At 37.2% G+C, this 26,938-nt stretch overlaps 2 protein-coding genes across 2 annotated transcripts; one reads left to right on the top strand and one right to left on the bottom strand.

The window, feature by feature from the left end:
- Window positions 1-611: 611 nt before the first annotated feature.
- Window positions 612-14,582, bottom strand: nfkbie (nuclear factor of kappa light polypeptide gene enhancer in B-cells inhibitor, epsilon). The gene is made up of 6 exons (XM_027166253.2): window positions 13,790-14,582; window positions 8,926-9,028; window positions 6,615-6,825; window positions 4,188-4,276; window positions 3,609-3,857; window positions 612-2,499 (listed from the first exon to the last, which is right to left on the bottom strand). Exons 1-6 carry the CDS (start codon window positions 14,137-14,139, stop codon window positions 2,434-2,436), a joined length of 1,068 nt encoding a protein of 355 aa, XP_027022054.1. The 5' UTR covers window positions 14,140-14,582; the 3' UTR covers window positions 612-2,433.
- A 1,594-nt stretch (window positions 14,583-16,176) lies between these two features.
- tmem151ba (transmembrane protein 151Ba) lies at window positions 16,177-21,896 on the top strand. Its single transcript, XM_027166252.2, has 3 exons — window positions 16,177-16,393; window positions 16,513-16,680; window positions 20,267-21,896. The coding sequence occupies exons 2-3, from the start codon at window positions 16,606-16,608 to the stop codon at window positions 21,542-21,544; spliced, it is 1,353 nt and encodes a 450-aa protein (XP_027022053.1). The 5' UTR covers window positions 16,177-16,393; window positions 16,513-16,605; the 3' UTR covers window positions 21,545-21,896.
- The last annotated feature ends 5,042 nt before the right edge of the window (window positions 21,897-26,938 follow it).

Raw genomic sequence — 26,938 nt, 5'->3', positions numbered from 1 at the left:
CGAAAGTTAGTTTTACAATAATAAAGTTTTTAGTATTTTATTATAGCCATGGGATTTTCATGTAAAAAACTATGTAAATCACAAAATGTAGAAGTGGGAATTCCCTCCAGAACAAATCCTTCACTTGTCTGTGCATCTCATTCATGTGACACCTGAGATTTTATCTTGCAAAACAAACAGGAAATTTTTGTCCAAAGTTCCTCGTGACCTTTTTCCCCTTTCATGCTGCTGTTTGCTACCCAGCAAGGTATATGGAAATTAGGATGATAAACACAGACTACCTTCCACTTTCAGGAGAATATTTTTATTTATATAGCACTTTTTAATAATAAAAAGTTCACAATTTTTAAGTTCACAATATTTGACAAAGCAAATAAAGCAGATATATCAAAAACGGGTATTAAAAGCTAAAATAAAGACAAGTAAATAAGAAAATTCCTTTCCTTTTTGATTTAGGACTAGTTCCTAGATCCTGGTGTATACAACAGTATAAGGAACAAGGACATTCCTAAATCTAGAGGTCACGTCTGACGGAATAAAATAGTAAGGCGACCTAAAGATTTGTAAAAAATAAAATGTAGAAACACAAATATTAAAAAGATGCAGGATAGTTCCAGTCTTTAATTCTCTTTATTTTGATTGGTTCCAGCCTTTATTCTCATAGAAATTTGGCTTTTTTCCTTTTACAAATATGTTATGAAAAACAAACAAACAAAAAAAAAACACACTAAACTACTAAAGGGGAAAATAAAACACACAACCCCAAAAATATTTGTCATACCTTATCAACATTTATTAAGCCTTTAAAATGTATTTTTTTTCTTGTGAAGGTTAAAAAAAAATTAACAATCATCACTTGATTTGAGATACAAACTTACAAAGTGACTTCAGCCAATGTACCTTTAATACAAAAAAATAATCCTGTCTTGTTTTAAGACTAACGTAAAAAATTCTGTAACTGTACATCTTGCAAGTGTGGATTTAATGGCATTAAAAAGAATGGTTCATAAGAGTGTTGTATGTGCAATTGAAATTCTTGGTTAAACCATTTAAAAAGAGTTGAACTGCATCCTGGTTAATTATTGTGAATTTGCTAGAAAGACCGGTTCTCCAAAAACTGTTTGTAAGGCAACAATACACTATAACAACAAGAGCACATTCTGAGAAAAACAACACACACACCTAAATACACAGCTTCTCAAACTTCCTAGATGTTTGAATCTTCTGCATATTAACTCCAACTTGAATAAAATGTTACAGAATATATTTACATGGTAACTATTAAAATATGTATTATATATTTGCTGACAGCGATGGGTTTGATGGATATTGTATTTAGGATTGATCACTGAACATCCTTCAATCACACATTCATAAGGCAGCTGATCTATACTAAAATCAGTCTAAAAAGAACAAAGCACACTTTACAGCGGTGGTGCGAAACTATTTGCAAATGTTTCCACTAGGAACTGAATGCCAGGACTGCCACAGAACCTTGAACAAAAACTCTTGGCTGAAACAAAAAAAACACTAACACTTTTTGGTTTTGCACTAGGTAGCTAATATTGCTTAAGAGCAAAAAACAAAATGTATTCATGTTAATACAGCAAATATACAATTATGTCTGTTATGTTTACAAATTGTTTATTGAATGATATTTATGAGAAACTGTGAAATCATTATTTGTTTGCAACATGAAGCTTGAAGCTCAATCTTGGCTGATGGCTAGTGGGGGAGCCTTCTGTAGCTCTAATATGCATCAGAAGTAGCCGTTTAATAAATTATTAAATCCACCACAAAAGATTTGCAGCCAGTGAAATTCTACTTGAGCAAAAATACTGTCTTTTACATGGAATTCAAAATAAAGTAAGGTGTAACCACACAACAGGTCACACTTCAATGAGTTCTGTATGTAAGAGAAATGAAAGCATTTAACAAAGTTAAAGGAAAATTGAAAACGTATTTAACAAAATTGTTGTATGAAGTCAGTTTTGAACACAAAAAGGCGTTTCACCAAACCAGAAAAGACGAGTGGTGCTCTAAACCCCGATTGTGCTATTTATCTTATCTACCTACTAAGTGCTGTATTTGATTTTCATAACCTAACATTTATTAGTTCTGTATCCATTGTATTATGAGGTATTTAAAAGTTCCAGCTAGAATTTCTAAACATTTCATTATGTGCGATATTAAATGGTTAAGATGAAACCACGAGAAAACAGACAATGCTCAAAAATATAAAAGAATAATCTGATCATCATGCAGATTCATTTGGAGTAGACTTGAAAAATGAACACTTCATCCAAACCTGTGTATAAATTAACACTCAGTACATCTCCACTGAGAATAGACAAGGCTGTAAAAAGTTAAACCAACTGAATTTTAATAACTGAAGTCCCCAGAGTTCTCGGGCAGCAGGGACGCTTTCCACACTCAGAAATTCAAGCCGACAGTTCTGCCCATTATCTGGATGTCATCAAATGGTAGTACTGAAAGTATCTAAAAGGCAAAAAAAACAGCAAAAAAAGGTTCAGACATGGTATTGATTTTTTTTTTTGTGAGAAAATGAAACATGGTGACTGATATTCAACCAAGTGGCACATGAACAAGTCTGATTGCAGTCAAAGTTCACTGGATGTTTAGGTACTAATCAGCTGTGTGTGCACGAGATATACATTAGATATAAATAAAAACACAGACACTGTTCTTAACTGGTAAGCAGAAATGTTTAGATTTTCAATACCTTTGGACTGATTTTTTTCCATTTCAGGGGTCTGGTTTTACAAGTTTGATGACCAGATAAATCTGGCATTTCATTTACATGATTGCTGGCATATGATAAAACAGATGCGCTTCATGCAAACATTATGCCTTGGTTCCTCAATGATACATCACTATTTGATATAATCTACCCACAACAGTCTTAATTAATCAGCCTTCGGATTGGTGTGAATGAAGCTTTTAAGTATTACCCCCGCTTACTTTCCACTGTTAGGGGAGGACCCAAAATTCCTACAGACATTAATCTGTAAAAGCACCATAATTTGCTTCATGTGGCATTATTCAGCATTATTCTTATCTGGATGCAAGTAGTGATTTAGGTTCATTAGGGATTTAAAGGGGACAGCGAGAAATGAGCAGATATTATATTCAAATGACTAATTCTTATAAAACTAGAGCACTTCACGGAATTAAGATTGTTCATCCAGTGCCACTGAGCTGTTCTGAAAAAGTGAAATCTCAATTCGGAGTAAGAGTTCAACACAAAAATCAGAACTAGTTATGTTTTTGATTTGCATTACAGAAAAGGTTCAGCATGGCCGTTACAGGTCATGTGACTTAGCATCTAGTAAGAGGAAGTGAAAATCATTCTTAGTTAGAAATTGTATTGATTCAATGATCTCAATGTGCTGTCTAACCACCAGGCTGAAATCTCAAGATTTGGATAATTTCAATGCTTAGAATGCTGCTTCACTTATACATGGATTTGAATTATTTAGCACAAATATGAGATACACAAGTAGAATGCTTTATCTGTGCTTAGAAAGGCTGGACATGTTGCTTTACGGCGGTTTGCTGGGTCAGCGTATAAATGAATAATTCCTTACATTGTCGTTGCCGTCGGCGAGATCTAATGCGGTCTCGTCCTCAATGTTACGAATCATTTTGTCAGCTCCTGCCCGGCACAAGTGGCCGGTGATGGTGGTGTCTTGACGCCCAACTGCCAGGTGGAGTGCTGTACAACCGTTTAGCATAGCAGCATCTACGTTGGCACCTTTGGTTAGCAGCAGAGTCACTGCATCCACATCATGCAGTTCCACAGCCATGTGCAATGCTGTTTTCCCACTTGTTCCCTCCTAAGGGAGGACATGTGGCAGAGTCAGCAAAAGGGGAAAAAAAGCATCTGGAAGCAGGATTACAGCTTGTGATGTTTATATAAGAGTTAACACAAGACTTTAGTATCTGTAGATCTAAAAACTTGGGTGGACTACAAAATAAAGAAAAGCTATATCTATGTTCTTATTCTTCCTATGAACCGACACTTCATTACATACAAGTGCAACTAAGGACACTGGCATGAGAGGTCACATCTAGCAATGAGATACAAACAGGTATTGCATCTTTGGGAAAGCTCTGTCTTTTTAACCGACATTCCAGGGGATAAAATTTTCCCCCTCACTCCTCACCTGGAGGTTCAGGTCCACACCTTTCTTCACCAGCAGTTTCATGATTCGGTGATGTTTGTGCAGTGTGGCAAGATGGAGGCAAGTCAGACCTGGATATAAAAACAAACAAAAATAATAAATAAATAAAAATAATAATTAAAATAAATAAAATCCTTAAATGGTGCATTCATTTTAAATAAATATAAAAAAGGGCCATATAACAGGGTGATTTACACAGTTCTAGAGGAATGGATCTAATGTCCTAAATATTATACTACACACATACAGTAGATGGTGGAGCACTACTGATTTGCGTCACGATCAGGTGAAACGTTGTGATGTGTAATTAAAATAAATAAATTCTCCAAAAAAAGGGACTAGCAATCAAATCTCAGATTAAAACCACGCAATCATTTTATATCAAACATGGCAGGGTGGTTTGAATCCACCGGACCATTGCTACCTGCCCCACTGTTTATTACAGCATACCTTATATTCTTTTCATTAATCAAACAACAATAAAATACCATCAGCCATTATGTTGTGTAATTTGTATGGAATGTCAATAAATTAGTCCCTACTGTCTTGTACAGTACATTACAACAGCTATAAAGCAGGTTATTATCCGTTGAGTGTAATTTGTATAGAATGTACATAAGTAGGTCACTGTTGTCTTATACATTACAACAGCTATAAAGCAGGTTGTCCCCCCCCCCATGTGCCCAAAGTCTTGACGTTAATAAGACAAACAGCTTTTCGTGTTACAGAAACTGGAAAGCAGGAACTCCTTTGTCCTGAAAACTTCCCTGTGGCAGAAACATTAATAAAAGTGTCAGGTGTCAGTCTTTTGTAATGTTACATAAACATGTCCTCATAGAAAACTTTGCTGTAAGTGCAAGCCTCCCTATAAGCCTTTCCTACACATCACATTTTCATAAAATCTATTTATTATTCAGCTAAGATAACGTGGAAGGTCTGCACTGTTACTATGGAAACAAGCGTCTTAACCTAAAGCTGTTGTTTCAATTATTGCCAGAAAAACAGTCATAGCCGCCGTTATAAACCAACAACCTCATAAATACAAAATGACTGGTAGTGATCACCTTATAAACAAAAGAACACAGTTAAAACTGCAACGTTAATGAGGATGTTTATTCCACCCTTTTCACACACTTCCTTGTTCCATTATTGCTGTGAACACTAAAAGCCAGCACTTAATGTACTGTTCTTAATGTCTTTTTCCCCAGGGCAAGTTGTACTGATACACAGAAAACTTATAAAAGCAAACCTGAATGATACAGCATTAAAAAACCTTTACATAAGGATCTCTATATTCTGCTTTTATGCTGCTTAACTGCTTAGGACGTAAATGAATCAGCCACATGCACATACGAACATCAGTTAATCCTGTACACCGATTGCATAGATCGCTTTGTAGGTGTACAATCACTAAGTGAAAATCATCTGTTGTTCTGTAAAGTTTAAAACAGACCTCTATAGGATTACTGAGGAGTGGAGATTATTGAGACATTGGACCATTCTCAGTACAGCATAATTGATAGTTGCAGAACTGTGTATTATAAAGGGTACAAACAGGAACACAAATGCTAGCACTATAGAAATAGAACTGAACGGAATTAAATTGAAACTGAAAGGCAGAGGATGTTTAACGCACTGTGTATGGGAGAAAGACGAGCTCTAGTCTTTAGGTAGAAGTGGAATGCAAAATTTGCTGAGCAACAGTCACTTAGTCATGACCAATTGGCCAATGAATATACACATTGCAGTGTGTAGCTAATAACCAGGTAAATCAGTAAAAGGTATAGACTCAAATTCTAAGCTTCAAAAAAAAAAGAAAGGGGGAAAAAAAAGAAAAAAGAGAGGGTGTAAGTTTCAGTGATTTTATCATGGGTACGGGTATTTTAGGCATGCCTCTCTGCGTCATATCTAAAAGTGATAAAACCACTATGACAAAAAGTACAACAAAATTGATATGATAAGAACTATTTAATATATTAAGAGTAATATCCGTTCTAAGCAATTATTTGGCCACAAATAACATCTGGTTGCCAAATAACAAATCTCATTCCTTCTTATAGACCTGTTTGGTGTATGGTTCAGTCAGCTCAATATGGGCAGTGATGCTGTGCCTTCTTCCCGACAACAACCACCCATTAATCAGACCAGAAGTGTCACCACTCACAACAAACATACTTCTCTATTCGTGAGAATGATTGCGGTTGACTTCCTTGCCACAGGATCCTTATGATTAGACTGGTTTCTTTGTTGGGACACTATATTGCACAGAAAAGCTGTTGCACAAGCTATCCAGGGATGCTCTAGGCAGTCACTACTAGGTCTAAAAGATCACAGATGATGAGCCATTGCTGAAATGGTTTCTAGAGAATTTCATGGATATTTATTAAAGGCAGTCCTCTGTATTATTACCTCTCCAGTTCTGTGTCTCGAACACTGATTTGAGCATGGAGGCTGAAGCCTGACGAATCATCTCATTAGCACACTCGAATCTGCCGTGCTCACAGGCCACATGGAGCGGCGTGTTTCCATCCTGGTCCTGAAACTCTAGACATGCACCCTTCACCACCAGGGCCTTCACCACATGGATCTGGTTCAGGTAGACGGCCAGGTGCAGTGGGGCCTGAGTTTAAAAAAAGGCAGAGAAAATCAGTTCAACAACTTTACAGATTAGTGTTAGTATTTATATTATTTAAATTTACATGTACATTTTTTCAAAAATGCCACAATACTATAAGGCACGACAATATTTAAAATATTTTAGAGCTGCAGGCTGATAAACATTCTACAATAGACTACAAGTCAATAAACAAGTAAATAATAATAGCAGACATTTTAAATTGGAGTCACGTGTATCTTTTAAACATGTAAAGAAAGTTTTTACATTTGTTAACAAGTTTTCCCTCTTTTACAATATTGTAAGATACGAGAATTATGAGAATGTGTGCGTGTATATATAATAAAAAGGTACCACTTGTAAACCACTATTGTACCATAATAACTCATCGACTGTATTGAAAACAGAAGCACAGTATGAACTAAAGTGAACAGACCTCAGCAAAAAGAGAGCACCACTACACATCTTACTCAGTTTAAGAGTGTGCACTTGTCATGCTGAGGTGTTACTGACTAATCCGACCAAAGCCCCGAGTCGATTACGTGGATTTCGGTAAGCTTTGTGCACTACTACATTTCCATTAGTCACATGATTAAGTGCTGACTTCAACAGATTTGCTTCACACTTAATTCTCTTCTTTTTGAGACACCACAGTGGCCATCCAGGATTCTTGAACGGTTACAGATACAGCACACCAAACAAATAAGGTTCGTCTTACACAAAATATAATCGAGCAGTCTAGATACATGATGTCTGATACACTGGAGATATAGTGAATCAGTCAGTGCATTTCAGACAAAAGTGATGGGATAAAATGATTAGAATGAAATACACAAGTCGTGCATCATTAAAATGCCTACCTAAATGCCTTTACTCCACATAAACGGGCTTTACATCTATTATTGAACACCCATTAATTTTTTATTTGTCAATATCCTTTCTCCGAAGGATGTCATTTGTTTCGAGTCATCCCCCAACTCTCCAAAAATAATCTCCTTCACTGGAACTAACCTTAAATCTTATTCCAACAACCCCCTGCAATTTGCAAGCTTGTACTGAAAACACTCTGTGTAAACCACTTGTGTTGTGTCAAAATGTACAGAACAACATGGCATTGATCATCTAATTTTGGCCACTGTACACAACCTAACTAACAGACAGACAGACACACACGACAAAAAGAGAATGATAGGCAATAAAAAAAAAAAAAAAAAAAAACACCCCTATGAGCTAGTATTCCCCCATTTAGCTGATCACTCTGAAATTTCACAGCAATATCTATGCTCCCTCTCAAATAACTCAGATGATAATAATAAACTACTCCTCATATAAGTATTAAAATGCCTACCTAAATGCCTTCACTCCACATATGTGGGCTTTACATCCATTATTGTACACCCATTCATTTTTTATTTTTAGGTGATTTGTTTTGAGTCATCCTGCAACTCTTCAAACACACACACCAAATGACACGCACATACGACAAAGAGAATGATGGACAGTAATAAAAAAGTCGGAAAAATAACACCCCTATTAGCTAGTCTTCATATTCACTGTACCTTCCCCCATTTAGCTGATCACTCTTCTCTGAAATTTCACAGCTCCCTCTCAAATAACAATGAACTCCTCATGTCCCCATTATTAATTCAGAAACTCTGATATAAATATTGTGATAAACTTAAACTGTGTTAATGCTAATCTGTTTTTAAAAAGATGAGCGTTTGGGTTGTGTGTGTTACAGAAGGTCATATTAATCACTGCAACCCATAGCACACATTTTATATCCTCTTTCACAAAATTTACTCAACTTTGGGGGGAAAAAATTCACTGCTGAGGGAAATTAAAGTGTAAAAAATCTCTGGAATGGAAACTATGATAGAAGTAGTATTTTTGAATAAATTATGGAAATGTGTGAAACCCCTGAGACTGATGACATGTTTCTAGCATAAGGTGGAGTTTCCCTTACAACAAAATTGCCATAACCACTAAAAATCCTGAAAAGTACGACCTATTGTTTCATATTGGTTTGCCGTGTCACTGAAAGCAAATGTAGGAGACCAAAATGTCAAATCCCATGAAAGTGCAGGTGGACGCAGGAAGTGTTACCTGGTAGAGATTATTCTGGATGTCCAGGACCTCTTTAGGGAATAGATTAATGAGCTGGTGGGTGAATGATTCCAACTCATGGATTATAGCCAAATGAAGATACCTAGAGGAAAAAAACAAAACGGCACTGGATTAAATTATGTATAAGTAAATCTGTTCATTTGCTCTTCCCCATTCCTCGTATGAATGAGAAGACCACACACCAACATTGGAAAGTGTTTCACAATCGTTGACGCAGAACAAGAACGAGTAAATAAATAATACTAAGAAATTCTTCACACCCATGCGAGCGGTTCAGGAGTTGCGCAACACTGGAAGTTTTCTACACACCAAAGTCAGATCAAGGCACTCGGCTTAGCGCGGGTTATATCCGGTTCTTGGAAAACCAAGCTTTAAAATTAGAACAGGTTTTAGCAAAGTAGTTAAATTAGAACCACAAGTTCAGGTGAAAATCAACTGCCCCCATTCAGAATGCAAAAGAGGAAACCAACACCATGATAAAAGGGGTTAAAGAGCACAAGAAACAGTTCACAACCACAAACACATGACTCTAAGAAGCCCCTTGAGCTGCATTTTAAATTAAGAGGTGCTTTTAAAAGGAGTGTGTGTTTAACAAAACCACAGATCAGTTGTAGCACCCCTAAAAATTATAATAAAGATTCTGTAACTGAAGCATTACCTCTCTCTCCCTCCCTCCCTCCCTCTTTACACTATTATGGTCAGGGTCACAGTGGAATTCGAGTGAACACGGAGCGTGAACACTAAATGAAGCAGGGAAACACTGTAAATGGGATGGCACTCAATCACAGGGCACCACTATACACCACATGTATCACACACAAACACACACAGGGCACGTTATCATCGTCAGTCCACATACTTGCTTATTTTTGGGAGGTGGGAAGAAACCTTGAAGCATTTTACAAATTCTATTTTACTTTTTGAAGTACTGTTAAAAAAACCTCAATCCTAAGCATGCTTCCTCTTTCATTGAGGTAGACATGTGAAGTGACACATAGGCCAAAAAAAAACCCTTAGCCATTCATCAAGAATACACAACAAATAAGAAAGCTAAAAAGGTCTGCTGACTTTATGAATCAGATAATGACTGATTCAATAAAAATGCTCTTATCCAAATTAGGCTAATAATCATTGTTGAAGATTTCACCAAGTATATAAATCTACTATTATTAGTAAACTATTCTTCTGTGCTAGAAGTAAAAAAAATACACTTTAATCTAACCAAGATATAAAGGCCTGTAGGGTGCTGAGATGAGATTTTTGGGGAAGAGAGAGAAAAAAACCCCAAGGTACTTTTTGTGAATAGAATCGGAGGGTACGCACGACTCCAACAACAACTAATCCCTAATGTCAGGTATGGGTGAGTCCCAGTTATGTTATTATGATATTGGGATACATGGCACCATGGACTCAATCAAGTACTGGATAGCAATCCAAATCACATATCCAAATGCAAAACATTCAACAGTGGATATAAAAATCAAGCTCTTCCTCATGACTATTTGAGTCCCCTGATCAATACACCAATAAAAACCTATGAGATGAGATGAAGCAATGCAGGAGAAGTCTAATTCCTGTGGGTGGCTGCAAAATCTCCTGAATGCAAGGGTGCTAATACAAGTGTAGTAGTACAGTAAGTGTTGCATAGTTTTGCTAACTTTCTTCCATTACAATTTATTTACTTCAATTACATGTCTCGCTCATATTTCAAACGTGGGATCGAGCTACAGAGCCATCTTTTACCAGGGGTGCCAATTCTGCTAAATAGCATATATCATACGCCACTTTATACATATACTCTATCAGAGAAATAATGTTTTTTGTTAAAAGTAGGCCAGTAAAAGTCAAGTGCTGTTATTAAATCTTGATATGAAAATTTTATACAATATGAACCTTTTCGAAAACCACATGCCTCTGATTTATGATAATGATACATGGTATAATGATGCAATCATCATATTTGGCAGTTTGTTAACAAATACCAGCTCTTAAACATGGTGACTTTTTTCGTCTCCATCAGTCGTTCCTTCCCACAGCTCCAGAATCAAACAGGAAGTGGTGCTCTAAAAAAAACCCCAACATAATTCATACAGTAGAGTACAAGCCAAATTAATCATGTATCAATGAAAAATGATTTCACTTTCACAAAGATAATAAATACTGGGAAGAACCATAGGAATTTTTCAGAGGTATTTTGCCAGCAGTCCTGAAGTGAAAGTCCTTTCCAGAAGTGAGAAATCACACCTCCTGGAAAGAGCGATTGGGGATTTCATGAACTTTCATACCATCAATAAAAGGTGAAAGGAATTAAGCAGAATGTTTCCTCTTGGCAGAGTAGCAAAGAAATAAAATGAGTTTGACTGCAGGTGAACCTTGTTGTACATGAACAGTCACTAACTGCTCCTTCTCTACACCTGAAAGACTGAAATCAAGTTTCCAAAAAACAAATTTTGAAGGAACTCAAAGAGAGTGACTGCAGTGCTGCCTTTTCGACATGGTTACTGCATAATCTTAAGAATGTTGACTCATGTTCATTTCTCACCTTGAGTGTAGCAATGCTATGTTTATAAGTGCACAGAAAACAGTGACATAGCCCTATTACCGTATAATTTAGGACTAATTTCAGTCACTCAGACACTTGAATGGCAGAACTCCAAATGTCTGACAGGCGATGCTCCAAATCAGGTTTCAGGCTTATTTCATTTTCAACCTTGAAAGATTTTCTATAATTTAGCAACACATTTGTGTGACAGCGTATAGTTATTTTACTGTTGCACTTACAAATGTTTTCAGAAAATCTACAATTTTATGGTCAAGTAAAAAAAAGTGCATATGTTGATACACCAGTCCTCAAACCCTTAAACAAACGCTCTTTTTGCAGCAATGAGGTATCAAAATGTGTTTCCAGCAGAGCGCTGGGGAAATTCCGCTGCCAATGTGTACTTCTGCTTTCTTGCGCAGATGCTCACAGATAAGTGAGACAGAGTTTCTAGACGTGTGTGTGTGTGTGTATGTGTGTGTGTGTGTGTGTGTGTGAGACTGCTTGCAATATTAGATTCAGTGAACTTCAACGTAATCAACACATGAGTGTGAATCAGTACAGACATTTCACTAGACCATGAAACAAAACAGATGTACAATTGAGGAGGGATATAATAGAGCATATCTATTACGATACAACTCAACTCTAACCTTATAGAAATGCACAATAGACATGCATTAATTTGTGTGTGTGTGTATGATCACAGAATTGTACATTTCTGTGCATCATGGTTTACAAACTGGTACATAAATTTTATCCAGTGAACAACTCGAAGGAATTGGCTTTTCTTTTTTAGGATTCGAAAACATGCCTGTTATAAGAAAGATGCATGTGATTATCTCAGGATTGCAAAAGCTGCCTACCGTACAGAAGTTGCAATGGGTAATTTTTAGCAACAAAAAGCACAACAAAAAAATCCCCCACAGGCCACTTCTCACACCCTGCTGAAGGTTGTGCCATGCCAAGCCATGATTAGCCTACATGAGATCATGACATCTGAAACAGCACTTAATGTAAACGCCCGTCCACCACTTTCCCAGACAAACGTGTCCGTTCCTTTTATTGAACAAAAGAGAAGATACATTAACCCAATATAATTGTGAACTCTGACTATTATCTGTTAAGATAATTACTGACTGCTTGTACAAGGCATACAAGGGGGGTTTCAAATCTTCACAAAGCCAGATGTGGTTGCAAGTTCTCATTCTACTTAGGCTTCAAATAATTGAAAATAGGATATGCCAATACCTGTTCTAGATACCCATTTCCATGCATGGTTTCTGGTGTTAAAGCATGAGAGGCTATAATGTAATTATGTACATGTAATGCAGCAGTGTTAAAAGGTTCAGAACCCAAGTGTCCAGATTTTTAGAGAAAAGGTTCAGGGTGGATCCAGTATTTCTTTCCCCAATTTAACCAAGCCAGACTGAGTGACTGAAAAGGTCAAATCATACAGACTTCTCAGATCAGAGGAGATTTTAGAGGACTTATCCCATGTTTCTGCATCATACTCCTGGAATACAACAGCCCTGTAAACATCTCCATTATGCTCAGATATTGTGAGCAGGTGGGGAAGATACCGCACTGCTTTAAACACTCCTGACCCACATTTAGCTTGTCGTCTGGTTCCGTACTGCAGCGTGCACCAAAAAGCACTGGAGGTTTCTGACTGCATGCTTTAACTGTTTAGTAACCTCAAAGTGTGGTCTATGGCCTTCTCAGTTTACAGTTAATTTTAAAGCCCATTCACTGAATGACTAAAAACTGGTTTGAAGTAAGACTCTTTATATACCTATACCTCTAAGAATCTCTTTATGTCTATATACATATTCTGTATTTTAACTGTTAACGTACAAAAATTGTTACCCAATCATTTTGAGGGGTTTGTGTCGCTTTCGCCCCTCCAGGCAGTCTCTTCTGCCCTGGCTCTGGCCGAGTGGTTAAGGTGCTGGACTACCAAGCGGAAGGTTGTGAGTTCGATTCCCACATCCACCAGGCTGCCACTGCTGGGCCCCTGAGCAAGGCCCCTAACCCTCAATTGCTTAGTTGTATAAAATGAGGGGGGGGGAATGTAAGTGGCTGTGGATAAGTGTGTCTTCTAAATGCTGTAAAGGTAAATGTGCTGTTTAAAAAAAACAAAAAAAAAACAAAACACTAAAGTGAAGTATGAGTGAACATTTTACACCACCCTCCCAAACCCATATAGTTAATATAGTCAACAGAGAATATACAAGGTAATTTTCCTACAGAAATAACAGCTCTATTCAAGTCCACGGGGTAAATATGTATTTAAAAACCTACGTGTCTCCATCTTCTGTGATGGTTGCTAACAGGTTTCCCTCCTCTTCGGTGTAATCCACTGGTTGCTGGTCCGGTTCGGGTCGAGTCCCAGAAACGCTGCATTTACTTAGAAGATCCGTCAGACTTTCTGAGGTCAACGATGAAGAGCCATAAGACGAGTCCAAGCGCTCATCCGTACTTAGTTTGTCAGGCTCTTCTCTCACGCTGTGATGATCCGGTACCGAACTCGTGGTGCTGCATCGATCGTCTCTGGTTAAAGACCTGAACGATTCGATACCGGAATCGGTTCTGTTGTCCTCCTGGAATTCAAACTTGTTTTTCTCCTCCCCTTCGCCTGCGCTCCTCTCCATGATACTCTTAGAGATCGTTTAAATCACAACGCTAATTAATTAATTAATCGAGCAATCAATTAATCAATTAGCCCCTTTGTAATTAAATAGCGTTGTAATTAACTAATTAATTAATTAACTAACGCAGAAGCTTCACGCTGCGTTCAAAGGCAACCGAAATGCAGCGAAAAGACACCAGTTCGTTTTAGTTGTTTGTCGTCGTTGCTGTTTTTCATTCCACCTCCAGTTGTTTTCTCTGAAATCGAAGGTACAAATACACGGAGACCAACAAAGCCCGTTCATAACCGATCTAGGGCGAGAAAAGAAAAACAACCAACTAGTGACAAACAACAAACGGTGAACTACTGACTGACTTCACGAGCTTTGAATGTTACTAGTTACACGGAAGCTCAAAATACAAGGGGCGGGGCTTAATATTAAAACTACAAGGAAGTCTGAAGGACACGTGATTGGTAAGGTCTCCTATTACACACACACACACACACACAGAGTTGACAGACAAACTACTACTGCCACAATAATAGTATCACTGTTACTGTAATTGTTTAATTATTTTTTATATCAAATTGGCCATACATTTTTATTTTAGGGAAATTTAGGATTAGGATTCATTTTAGACTGTAAGTAGGACAAATCTAAAACTGTTCTATAATTGTATATGAACTAATGTTATTATATAATATAGTATCATATTATATTATTATATTATATATTATATTATACTATGATATATTATATTATATTATATCATATTTAACCTAAATAGACAACGACTAAAAAGGGATTTGGATTTAAGAGTTTATTTTAAGGTGTTTTATTCCTATTAACTATATTAGTGGGTTATAAATGGATGTGCACACGGTCTTTGAACGTCATGCTGCTTTTGTTGGGATTTCCCAGTTGGGGGGTGGGGGTGTAGGGGGGTGTAGGGGGTGGGGCTCTGCGTACTATAGTAAATTAATGGCTGGTAACCACGTCATGGTAACCAGGCAACCAAAATAAACACTTGGAGTTCTTTGTGAACTGTGACATTTTCACTATTTTTCCAGAAATGACCTGGAACAAAACACATAAAAGGTGTTACAATTCTAATCCTCCACACCTAGGCATAATGAATAACAATGATGCCACAGCTGGTGACAATTTCCCCCAAAAAATAAACACGGGGCATTTCCTGAATGTCATCCTGGGATTAACAGGAGTAGACCCGTACTTTTCAGTGCTTTCTGTTCTTAAAAACAATGCTAAAAAAACATCTTTGCGGTTCTTTTATGTGGACAAAGAACTGATTTACCGACTGAATGAATGACTTCTCAGTACTGGCCAATAAGAGGCGCTGTTGCCTCAGTTTAGACGTGGGTTACTGCATTCATGCCTTCACACTGATTTTGTTAAATAAAGTCTGCGTTGTAGAAATAAGAAATAAACGAAATGAATAATGGCTTTGGCTGTTTAATACGCATGTGAGAAGGCATTAGAGGAAATAATACATTCGTTGTCTACAACATTATTTTCATATAAACTCAAAATAACCTCTTTATAGGTGTTATTCATCATTTCCAGTATACCAGTTATGGGTTATTGATATATATTGAATGATAAATTAAGATGAAGACAAAGTAAAAGTAAAAACATCTTACCCCATATTTTAGTCAAATATTCGTTTTTCATAACGGTTAGAAAAGATTGATGCAGTGTGAAGTAAATTATCTCTTATGTATTACATGCGGCTGCCCTTTTGAGCATTTGCTCTTTATTTGCTTTTTTGGGTTAAATCTGAACCATATATACAAACTGGTACTGTTAAAGCTATCTGATTAGCTTTTCAAGGTTTATATTACTAACATGCCCTTCAGAATTAGTGCATTAGTCCCTAAGTACCTCAAGGGATTTTACTAGCCTGCGTCCAGGCGGATGCGTCACTATGGTTACCACCTCTTAGTAAACAATGGGTGAGATGCTAGCAAGCTCCGCTAGCTGTCATGCTATTTTCTTTCTCTCTCTCTCTCTCTCTCTCTCTCTCTCTCTCTCTCTCCCCCCTGTCCTGTTGTCACCTGAGCGAAACCAGCTCATCACATCCATCCAGCCTTTCGGTCACCACAACGTTTCTTCATCACTTTGATCTTTATTTTCTTCTGGATTTTCCTGAGAACAGAATATATAAAATATACAATGCTGCTTTTTCACCTCTACACAAACTGCTTTTTCTTATAGCTAACAGCTTCGCCCTTTTCCCTACAAACAACAAAAACAGGTAAGGTTGATATTTTTTGTGTTTTCTCTTTTTCAGTATGTGACAGGACAAAATATATATTCCAGCAGGCTTCGTTTTGCTTTTGTTGAAGTTTTTATGATGTTCTGCTTGTTGTGAAGGTGTAATGTGATGTGGAGCCCTGCATTTGTCCCCAAGGCGTCAGTATCCTTATCAATACCAGTATCAGTATCATCATCAGAGATATCGCCCCCATGTCTCCAGCATCATCCGGGCCAAACAACACAAATTCAGTTCCCCATGACCAAACCGAGAGAAGGAGAGAAGAGGTGAGAGTCTCAGTTTATTATTTAATACATTTATGTTCCTTCTTGCTAATGTTTTTTAAGGGAGTGCAGAAAATATCATTATAGTTTTATACATCTACATCTATATCATCTTCATATATGTATATAGAAACATTTCATGTACTAAAAAATGTAACTTGGTAATGTAACAACTGCATCTCATGATGTCACCAGACTGCTGTTTTGAAGAGGCTGAGGGTGTGTGTGTGCATGTGCATGTGTGTGCATACAGAAATCAGCTCAGAAACCCTCTTCTCTGTTGCAGTGCCTGCACGTTGTCTCTGTCTTTCTCTCAACTGTGCCTTGATCAAATCAGTTACAAAATGCTTTTTTCCATGATACAATGTCTCCAGGATTAAGTGCCATACGAGGCTCCTTTGGGTACATTTTAGAGGCTTTGCAGAAACAAACATTTTATATTTACATTTTACACCATTTTGCAGATGAGCAACATACAGTGCTTTCTGCATTGTAGACTCAATCAACACATACTCATGAAAGCTGAAATCAATGAAAGCATTAAATCAAGATAAAAACCTGTTAGATGAAGGTCAGGACAGAAGGAAAACACACTCAAGGGTCCTCAGCACATTTAGCCAGTTCAATTTATTTACATACAGTATATTCCTACTGTGCATCTTTGTTGAATTTAGATTTTTCCTCTAGTCAATTTATGGTAAAATTGCTTTAAATTAACTGCCTTTATATGTGTCATAGGAAAAGATACTCATCAGGATGTCAACCTTTGTTATGCGCTTTCTCGATAATTTACCATGTATTGTTCCTGGTGTCATTCCTAGTCTATTTCTGGATCTGTTCTCTGATTTACACAGGTGCATTTGTCTCAATATTACCGAGAACTTATTATGTCTATATGATATTGCAATCACGTAATAAAAATAAATCTGATTAAAAATAAATTGCAATTTTATATATACAGCAGCCCCAAAATGTTCGAGTGTTCACCCTCAGCTTCAATAAAATGACGCCCCAGATATTGCCCTAAAATAATCTGCTGGAAAGTGGGCCGTCTCACTCAGCTCACTCCTCTGCACACTTAACAGAAGCAACAACAGCTTGCAGAAACAGAGAGGAACTTCACTGCAAAATCTGAGCACAAGCTGCCAATATCACAGACGCTTTCTTGGACAGATTAGCAGCTTTAGAATCCAATCCGGATTTGTTAGAAACTGAGAGAGACGGTGCAGCTATTGTTGATTTGAGTGGGAAATGAATCCAGATAATTTCACTGTTGCTGAGCAGAAAAAAGGTATTATTATAAGGTATTATTTCCTTTAGTCATATTTCTGTTTCCCGGGTACTTCATGACTATGACATTTGCCCTTGTTGGCTCAGATTCTGTACTAATACCATGCTGCTCAAGCAAAAATATGCTATTCCAGAAAGACATTAATGTCTTACGTATGTGACTTAATAGATGATTTATGGCAATTATAGGCACTTGTTTACAGTCCCACAACATTAAATGTGCCTGTAAACAAAAACACAATCTATACAGTCACTCTAATAAATAAAATAATTTTTTTCTGTATATGTATTTTGTATATGTATTTTTTTGTGTGGTATAAGACGTTAACCACACTTCACCTCGTTACTCGTATTATGGTCAATGTGAAATATCACAGTGCAGTGTATTTAGGAAGAGGCTGCCATGATAGGCAACACTCTTTGTTCTCGCAGTATAAAAGCTATACCATTCAGAAGGCATAAGAAAGACGGCTGTTCTAAGAGTCTTCATTTTTTCATTCTCAGAGATGACAGTCCATAATCTAGAAAGCTAGTTAAAGTTTGAGTAAAAAGGAATAACTTTTATAGGTGATGTGTTGATGACTAAATACACGTTTGCTCACTCTTATTGTTATTATAGGAAATAATAAGACTACTAGCTAACAATTATTTGGGAGCTAGTTCAAAATCAATTCTGTATTTAAATATGTAGCCAGTTTAATGGACATGTAGTCATTTTTAGGCAAGTTGGCTCTTTCTCATAGATTTTTTTTAAATGAGTAAAGAGAGTTATTCAATCTGCTGTATGAATGAACTCATTAAATTATACACTTGAGTAGTAATTAGCATTTCTACTGGTTTAGGAACAAAACATCTCGACTGCATAGTGGTGGTTGTTTTGCAGGTTAATGAAACTCAGTGTAGATTCTAAGTATCCAGAATTCTTTATCACTTAAAAAACATTACTTGAGTCAGAAAGGTAAGCAACAATACAAAAAAAATCTGTTCTGATGACAGGTTTCAGGCTTATAATTCTTGCTCCCCCATTTCACACACATCTCAATTTATAGCACAGTCTGCTCCTCTTATCAAAAGCTGTGATCACAAGCCTGTAAGTTGAGATGAAAGTGAAGGATAATCTCACTTTGCTCCGTTTGCACACTGCATAATTGTGAACGAGTGAAGAGAAGGAGCCATTTGTCACGGGTTCTCTCCTTTCCTGCTGGGTGTGCAATGGGGTAGGGATAGAGGCAGGGATGTGTTGGGGTGGGGGTGATATAAGCTCATGTGACAAGGAAGGGAGGAGAGTTGTGGAAGAGCAGCATCAATTATTTAAAGCTTGCTGCTGTTTGAAGAACCCCAAAGCCCTGGCTTTTTCACACTCATAAAGCATTATCATGAAACACCGTGCAAACCCTTTGGTTATATCAAGATGCTTAAATATCTGACTAAGCACCTTTTGCTGGATGGTAAATCTAAGTCAAGTGGATTTTAATCATGTTTTAATCACTTTACCTCTCATTGAAGGGGGTTCATTGTGGGGAATTCCCGTGACATTTAGACACACTGGTTCATAATAAATTTCCCATCATTCAGAAGAAGTGATGAAGCCCCCTGGATGCCAAATGCTGTAAATGGATGAGTCACCTAGACTTATTGCAACTAGACCTTCAACATGACCTGGATGACTGAAAACCTCCACAGACAATCAATTTCAGTATAGTTACACAACCATTATTACTCGTGACATATACTTATTTTCCAAATGGTCATGAAGTCATATATTCGCAGGGGTTAGTAATAAGCTGCTGTGTAATAAGTATGCATATTTGACATCCCACAAATTGTGTTTCCTTGGTCTGTGTCAGCTTAGTATGTTTCCTAGAGTGATTGGATATGGCACTTTTTATGATTTCTTTCAAATACAAAACCTCTTCCATTGAAAATAAAAAAGTTTCTGTTATTTCTACATAATGATTTTAAACATTCATGCACCAGTCTGACATTGGAAGAAGGAAGTGGATAACAGTGATTTCTTTAGCTCCACAGAAATTATAGTTCCTCTCTTGCTTAGAGAACTAAGAAGCAATGATAATGTTTTATGTGAGAACTTCCATTAACATTTACATTCAGGTTTACAGCATTTAGCAAATATTCTTATTCATAGTGACATACAGGAGTTATTTGGGTATACAGTAAAATATGTTCTCATACTAGAACAAAAAGGTCAGTTAAGATTGTACCTTTTCTTCCTCTTAAGTGACTGAATAACTAAATAACTACCCATTCTCTTCTTTTTTCTCTGTTTTACCGTATGCAGCAGAGGCCCCAACAGCAGTCACTGATTGAGGCAGTGTGGCGCGAGTCACACTGGAAATGCCTTCTACTCACACTGCTCATTTATGGTTGTGTATTCGCTATGACATGGTGCTGCTTGGCCAAGGTGACACGACTCAGCATCGAAAGTAACGTCAAGAGCAGAACGGTGGTGTATCATGACAGTGCCTGCTCTGATGGTTATGTCTATATCCCTGTGGCATTTTTATTTACTCTTTATATGCTGTACTTGGTGGAGTGTTGGCACTGTTCAATGCGCTTCAACCTGCAGTATAAAGGGGATTTGGAGAGTATAGTGGAGCGGGTGCAGCATATGCAGCAGGCCACACCGTGCATCTGGTGGAGGGCCATCAGTTACCACTATGTGCGACGCACACGTCATGTGACCCGCTACCGCAATAGTGATGCCTACAGTTCCACACAGGTGAACCATGAACGGGTCAACACGCATGCAGCCGAGGCAGAGTTTGATTATGGAAACTGCGGTGCGAAGGACGTCTCCAAGCAGCTTGCAGGCATGGAAGACTTTCCTATCACCAAACTCCGCTTCACCAAATGCTTTAGCTTTGCCAACGCAGAGTCAGAGAACTCCTATCTGACACAGAGAGCACGGTTCTTCGCAGAAAACGAGGGGCTGGATGACTACATGGAGGCTCGTGAGGGCATGCACCTTAAAAATGTGGACTTCAGGGAGCATGTAATGGTAATCTCAGGTCAACTGCCATGGTTTTTGAGGCGCTGCGTGTTTTGGACAGCAGCGGTGATGACATTCTCTTGGCCCTTGCGTATTCTGACCGAGTATCGCACAGCTTATCTTCACTACCACGTAGAGAAGCTGTTCGGGTTTAATTATTTACATTACTGCCACCAGATCTCCAGGGTGAACACAATCGATAGCACCGAGCTTGAGTGGCACATCCGCTCCAACCAGCAGCTGGTGCCCAGTTACTCTGAGGCTGTGCTGATGGATTCAAATGTGTCGGGCCGAGACTCATTCTCCCCCCAGAACTGTGAGCGCTGCCGTAGGGCCTTGAGTGGCTCGTCCATTTTTTCTCGCAGTGCCCTGAGTCTTTTTTCAATAGGTCATGCATATGGCAGCCTGAATGAAAGCTCTGCCCCAGAGCACCACCAGCCATCTCCTCCAACCTATCAGGATGCATTGCGCTTCCCTGTGCTGATTGTGCACCGCAGCGATGGCTGCCTCAGCCATGAGCATCGCTTACTCCATCACAACGGCTCCTGCGTGGAGACGTCCTTATGACAGACACAGGAAGTACTGAAGGACCTTTAAACTCAAAGACTGTGTGAAACTTCCTCTGTTTTACTTTGCTTTACCTTTACTCTGTTCTGCATGTTTGTTCAAGGCCTATTTAATATAGGAAAAAAATACTATGGGCTTGAATCTGAATCAGACCAATATTGATGGCAATTAGTCTCAAAATGAGTTTATTCCAATAATAAAAAAAACCCTCTGATGTCATGATCCCTATGTTGCTATGTTGCAGCATATCAAAATCAATTTTGCCTAAAAATTTTTTTCTTGAAATTGTAACATCTATGTGGTATGAAGACAAATTAAAGGTTCAAGCTGATGTAGAGATTAAGGCTGAAAAGTTGTAGAATATAAGTAAGAACACAATCACCTTCAATGTTCAGTATTTTATATATGATGATAATTAATATTCTGTAATTAAGCTACAATTCGTTAGCTAACACCCACTGAAATTTTTTAAATTACATGAAGGCCATCAAATTATTTAATTTGAAACAATATTACACAATGACAGTATGTCTTCTATGGCACAGTTTATGTTTCCACGCAAACATTTATTTAAGTTTGATGTTAACTATCTTTACAGCACTTAGAACTGGAACTCCAGAATTTACAGAAGAAATTTATTTTCCAACCCTATTTATAGTGATTTAACTCTCATCATAGATTTATCAGATGTGTTCATTATTACACTTGCTAATCTTTTAAATAACATTACATCATTTTTATATTTTCTTTGTAAAGAAAAAAAATCACCAGGAATTTTGTCTCCAAAAAAGTGAAGAATGCTTCCATTTTTTCTATTTTTAATTTTTAATTCACTATTTTGCGCTCTATTTTGAGGTGCTTATGCTCTAGCCATTTGAATTTGTGCTGTGTTGTCTTGACTGTGTAGTCAGTGAAGTTCAAATTGCTCTTGTGATTTTATACTTGTGATTCTCTTGTTCATGGCTCTGTGGTATGAGCCTGAACTATGAACTTTGTGCTATACACTGTATGTCATTCAACAGGTTGTAAACTTGTAAAATTGTGAATGTGTTCAATACTATATTAATTAACAGGTTTCCCAGGGCCCCCATGATGGAGGAGCCCACAGTGGTGCTGTATACAATAAGAAATTATATATGTCATCAAAGCAACCTTTTCTTTACCAAATCTATCTCTCTGTAGTGAGCTACTCTGCAGGCTTTTGGGTGCTGTGAGTGTGTGAATGGAGGGCAGACAGGGTTGTGAGATACGGGCCATGTCAAGTCTGAATAACAATATAAAACCTTAATAAGTTACTTTCACTGGTTAGCTTTTGAAATGTGTCATTTTTAGAATGCAATTAAAAGTAATGCTGATAATAAATGAATAGAGTGATAATAAATGAACAGTGTGAAACTGATAAATGTGTGTTTCTATGGTCAAAAACTGTATGTAGGATGGAGTCATTAAATCGAACATTTCACTAAGCAGTAATTCTGGGAGAGAATCACAAACTCCTTACTAATGGGAGTGGATACTATAACACATAATATTTGTACATGTTCCCAGTTTATGTATTTCTTTTTTCTGTTAGGAATTTCTCTCAGATTTACTTCCTAATTTTGACTTTAGTTCAATTCCCACCAACTGCTTAGGTCTCTAATAGATACCAACCAGCGAGGGTGCTTTCTCCAAAACATGAAGCTAGTCAGTAACATCTCTTAACATCATGGTGGAGTAACGCACTCAGAAAAAAAAAGCATTATCTTGAGTTGTGTTTGTGATTGACAGGATACCACCATGGCCAATCTGCTTTGACTCGTGGGCAGATGGCTGTGTCATCATCAGGATTCAAACTCATGATCACCAGAAAATAGCGCTAATGCTAATTTGTTGCACCATTTGGGAGCCCAGCTAATTTAAGAAAGCATAAAATACATAATAAAACATGAGTACAATGATGAATCTGGAGTCAACGCCAGGAACACTGGATATTGAAAGAACATTGACATGGGGAAAACATGCACAGCTCACACAGTAACCTGAGCTCAGAAATGAACCAGAGACCCTAGAGCTTTGAGGTTGTAATAAACCCTGCTGTGCCACTGTGCTCAAGATTGTGATAGTATCGTGAAATCCTAGTAAATGTAATCTGATCAGAAATTTTATTTGATGTCTAAATGCATTATTGTAAATTTTCCCTCTTGACTGGTTGTAAATGCTACCTCATACATTTAGATGAAATAAAATAAAATATAACTGACAAGAAGAAATGTATTAATTTGAACCAGAGACTTTTCCGCTTCCATTCATATGGTGTGTAGGAGAAAAATGCATTTATATATCACCTCCAGCCATCTAATTTCAACAATTTGAGATAAAGTGTTCTTACCTGAGTACAGACTAACACACATAAAGAAAAGACTAAAAAGGACAGTACACTAACGCAACATGTTCAATACATAAGCATCTCTACATCTATGCTACTAAGGTTAAGAAGTTTAAAAAGCTAGGCTAGAAACCCGCTAGTCTGACTAATTTGTCAGGTGATCAACAAACAGGAAGAAACTAGACAAGACTAAATCAGGAAATTATCAAAATGATTATTTATGGCATTTAGCAGACACCTTTATCCAAAGTGACTTACATTTTATACAACTGAGCAATTGCTGGATGAGGGCCTTGCTCAAGGACTCAACGGTGGCAGCTTGAAGGACAAGGGATTTGAACTCACAACTGTTGAATCATTAGTCTAACACCTTAACCACTAAGCTACCACATCATCCCCCAGATCAGATAATAACGTTTAGGAATCACATAGTAACACAAAGACGGAGTTATTTTAAGCCATGGTAGTGTGTGTAGTAGTGTGATTAACCGCTTTTCTCTAAAATTAGTGGGCTGATTGACTCTCTAAAAAGAAAAGTAAACTGTTATTTTTATTTGACAACAGAGCCACTGCAAGGTTATGTTCACTATTTCACTGATGGCTGAAGTCAAATTATAAAAAAAAAACAAAAAACGTGCAGTTCAGCATTAAGCAATAATTAGCAAAAAACGAGCTTGACATTTGGGGATTTTCTGGTTTCCTGAATGAGAAAGATTTTGGAGAAATAATCTGAATGCATAGATAATGTGCCAAAAAATATGTAAAAGTGATACCGTATATATGTGAATCGAAACAAATTTTAAGTATTAAAAATGAAACTGATGAAACTGTAAAGCCATGTTTTTATTTCTGCATTCATTTTTACACCAGCATGCCGAAATGTTTTACTGAGGAAATGCCTGGGGTGCCCTTCATCAAGATCTCTTGATGACTGCACTGCACCCCCACAGAGGCTTATCCATCACAGATAGCTCAAGGGCAAAAATCTCATTTCAGCTTAGGGTACAATGAAGATGACATTTCCTGAAGGGGACATTAAAGTTCTTGCTGTAATAAACACAGGTAGTAATATTAAGAATATTCGACTACTAAATGTATTTCCCTTTTGTTAGAGCCAAACATTCAACCTTTTTCTCAAACATTCATTAGAACTACATTTACATTTACTGTATTTGGTAGATGTACCAATTACTAATTAAGAGTGATGTACAAAAAGTGCTATGCAATCTCTATCAATGTATACATCGATACTGGCTCGGTTGGTCACAGACTTAGGATACCCACATACATATTTTCTAAAATATAAAACAAACAGGAAAGAAAGTGATAGATTAAGTATTTCAGGAAGAGGTAGGTCTTCACCCATCATCTGAAGATGAATGATGACTTGGACATCTAGGGGAAGTTCACTCCACCACCTAGATCCCAGAATAGAGAAGAGTCTAATACAGTCGGATGCTAAAGGATCTGAGGGAGCATTGTACAGTGCAAAAAGTGATTAGAGGTGCTTTGCGGTAAGAGGAAGCTGATTGAATCTGATGCGTTCAGCTACCGGAAGCCAGTGTATGAAGTGCAGCAAAGGGGTGTTGTGGGATGACTTGGGAAGGTTCAGAACAAGTTGTGCAGGTGCATTTTAATTTATCTGTTTCTCTTGAATGCATTTGAGTTTGACAATAGACTGAATAAGCACCTGAATGGCATGTGTGAAGAAACTGACAAAATGAGCATGTCAAAGGACTTGTCAGTTGTCAGTACCTGTGGCATAGGATGAGCAAGAATAAAAAATAATGTGAGGTTTAGCCTCATTGCTTTTTCACAATAAAAGTTGTTAAATCAAACCTTAGGGTGTTTGATAGGAATAAGAGTATTTGTAATTTTTTTTGTTTTTACGGACAGCCATTGAATAGAACAGGATGTTTCCTGCATGAAAACTAACAGAGAGTCTTTAACCTCACCAGGAAGTTTCATTGTGTTTTTCACTCCGTTCACCACATAAAAGTCCACTAGCTAGATCAAAACGTTCTTAAAGTGAGTGTAGCTTTTTTATTTTTAGAATATATATACAGAATATAGCTAAGCAAAGATAAACACAACATTTGGCAGTATTGTGTGAGAAATTTCACTTACTTGATGTTCATTTATGTATGAATGCATATATGAGTGTATATATAATTTCATATAAATAATACATCTGCACATATTTTCTTTGGTTACCATGTAGTCATATATCTATATCTAACAGGCTATTGCATAAGATCACGAACAAGTCACACATACTGAAGCTTTGACCTTTTCAGTGTGTTTGGCTTAAATATGAAGCTATCAATTAAGCCATTGAACCGGCAGTATCGAGCTCATGTTAACAAGTTCAGGGCTTTTTATTTTATTACTATTACAGTAATTACTATTTTTATTTTAATACTGAAATATCGGTACCTGTTTACACTATAATATATACTATAGCTTTGTGGATAATTGAATAGCAGAATCCCATAAATATAATATAATGTGACTAATTAAAAAGCTAGCTGTTTTTGAACAAATTCAAGCACCTTCCTCAATGGAGTGTTTTCAGCAACTTTCACTTCCTGCTAGCTTTGGGGCCCTGTTCCTCTTCTTTTCTGTAGTCAGTATATTATATATATTTGCCCTCTTGAAGCTTTGTTGTTTTTCCTTTAACCTTCCACTTTCCCTCTAGTTCCTGTTTCATTCCCTGTGATAAATGAAAGCATATAACTAAAAGTGTAATATTGGAGAACAAAGAGCACTTGTACTCTAAATGTACATGTGCACCTTTTTATTACTATCACACACGTTATGTACAGTAAGTTCTTTGAGTATGTTCATTGGGTATTGGTGATTATAACGTCTTCCCTTATCATAGAGTCGCCAAGGTTGCAATTCTCAGTCAGAGAAGCAAGAGCCTTTTATCTTATAGTGAGAGTTAATGGAATATTTTAGTAGCTGCTACTACACTGTGTCCAAAGGTGTATGGATAGCTATCACACCCATATGCAAATCTTCCA

The sequence above is a fragment of the Tachysurus fulvidraco genome, chromosome 16 (genome assembly GCF_022655615.1).
Source record: "Tachysurus fulvidraco isolate hzauxx_2018 chromosome 16, HZAU_PFXX_2.0, whole genome shotgun sequence".
Lineage (NCBI taxonomy): Eukaryota > Metazoa > Chordata > Actinopteri > Siluriformes > Bagridae > Tachysurus > Tachysurus fulvidraco.
This window is presented reverse-complemented; position numbering and strand designations above follow the sequence as displayed.

Excerpts from the sequence above, each read along its gene's own strand:
- nfkbie (XM_027166253.2), bottom strand. The coding sequence starts at position 14,139 with ATGGAGAGGAGCGCAGGCGAAGGGGAGGAGAAAAACAAGTTTGAATTC. Across the intron at positions 6,826-8,925 it reads TCCAGAATAATCTCTACCAG|GCCCCACTGCACCTGGCCGT; the intron begins GTAACACTTCCT and ends TTTTAAACTCAG. Across the intron at positions 4,277-6,614 it reads CGAGACACAGAACTGGAGAG|GTCTGACTTGCCTCCATCTT; the intron begins GTAATAATACAG and ends TTTTATATCCAG.
- tmem151ba (XM_027166252.2), top strand. The coding sequence starts at position 16,606 with ATGTCTCCAGCATCATCCGGGCCAAACAACACAAATTCAGTTCCCCAT. Across the intron at positions 16,681-20,266 it reads CCGAGAGAAGGAGAGAAGAG|CAGAGGCCCCAACAGCAGTC; the intron begins GTGAGAGTCTCA and ends TACCGTATGCAG.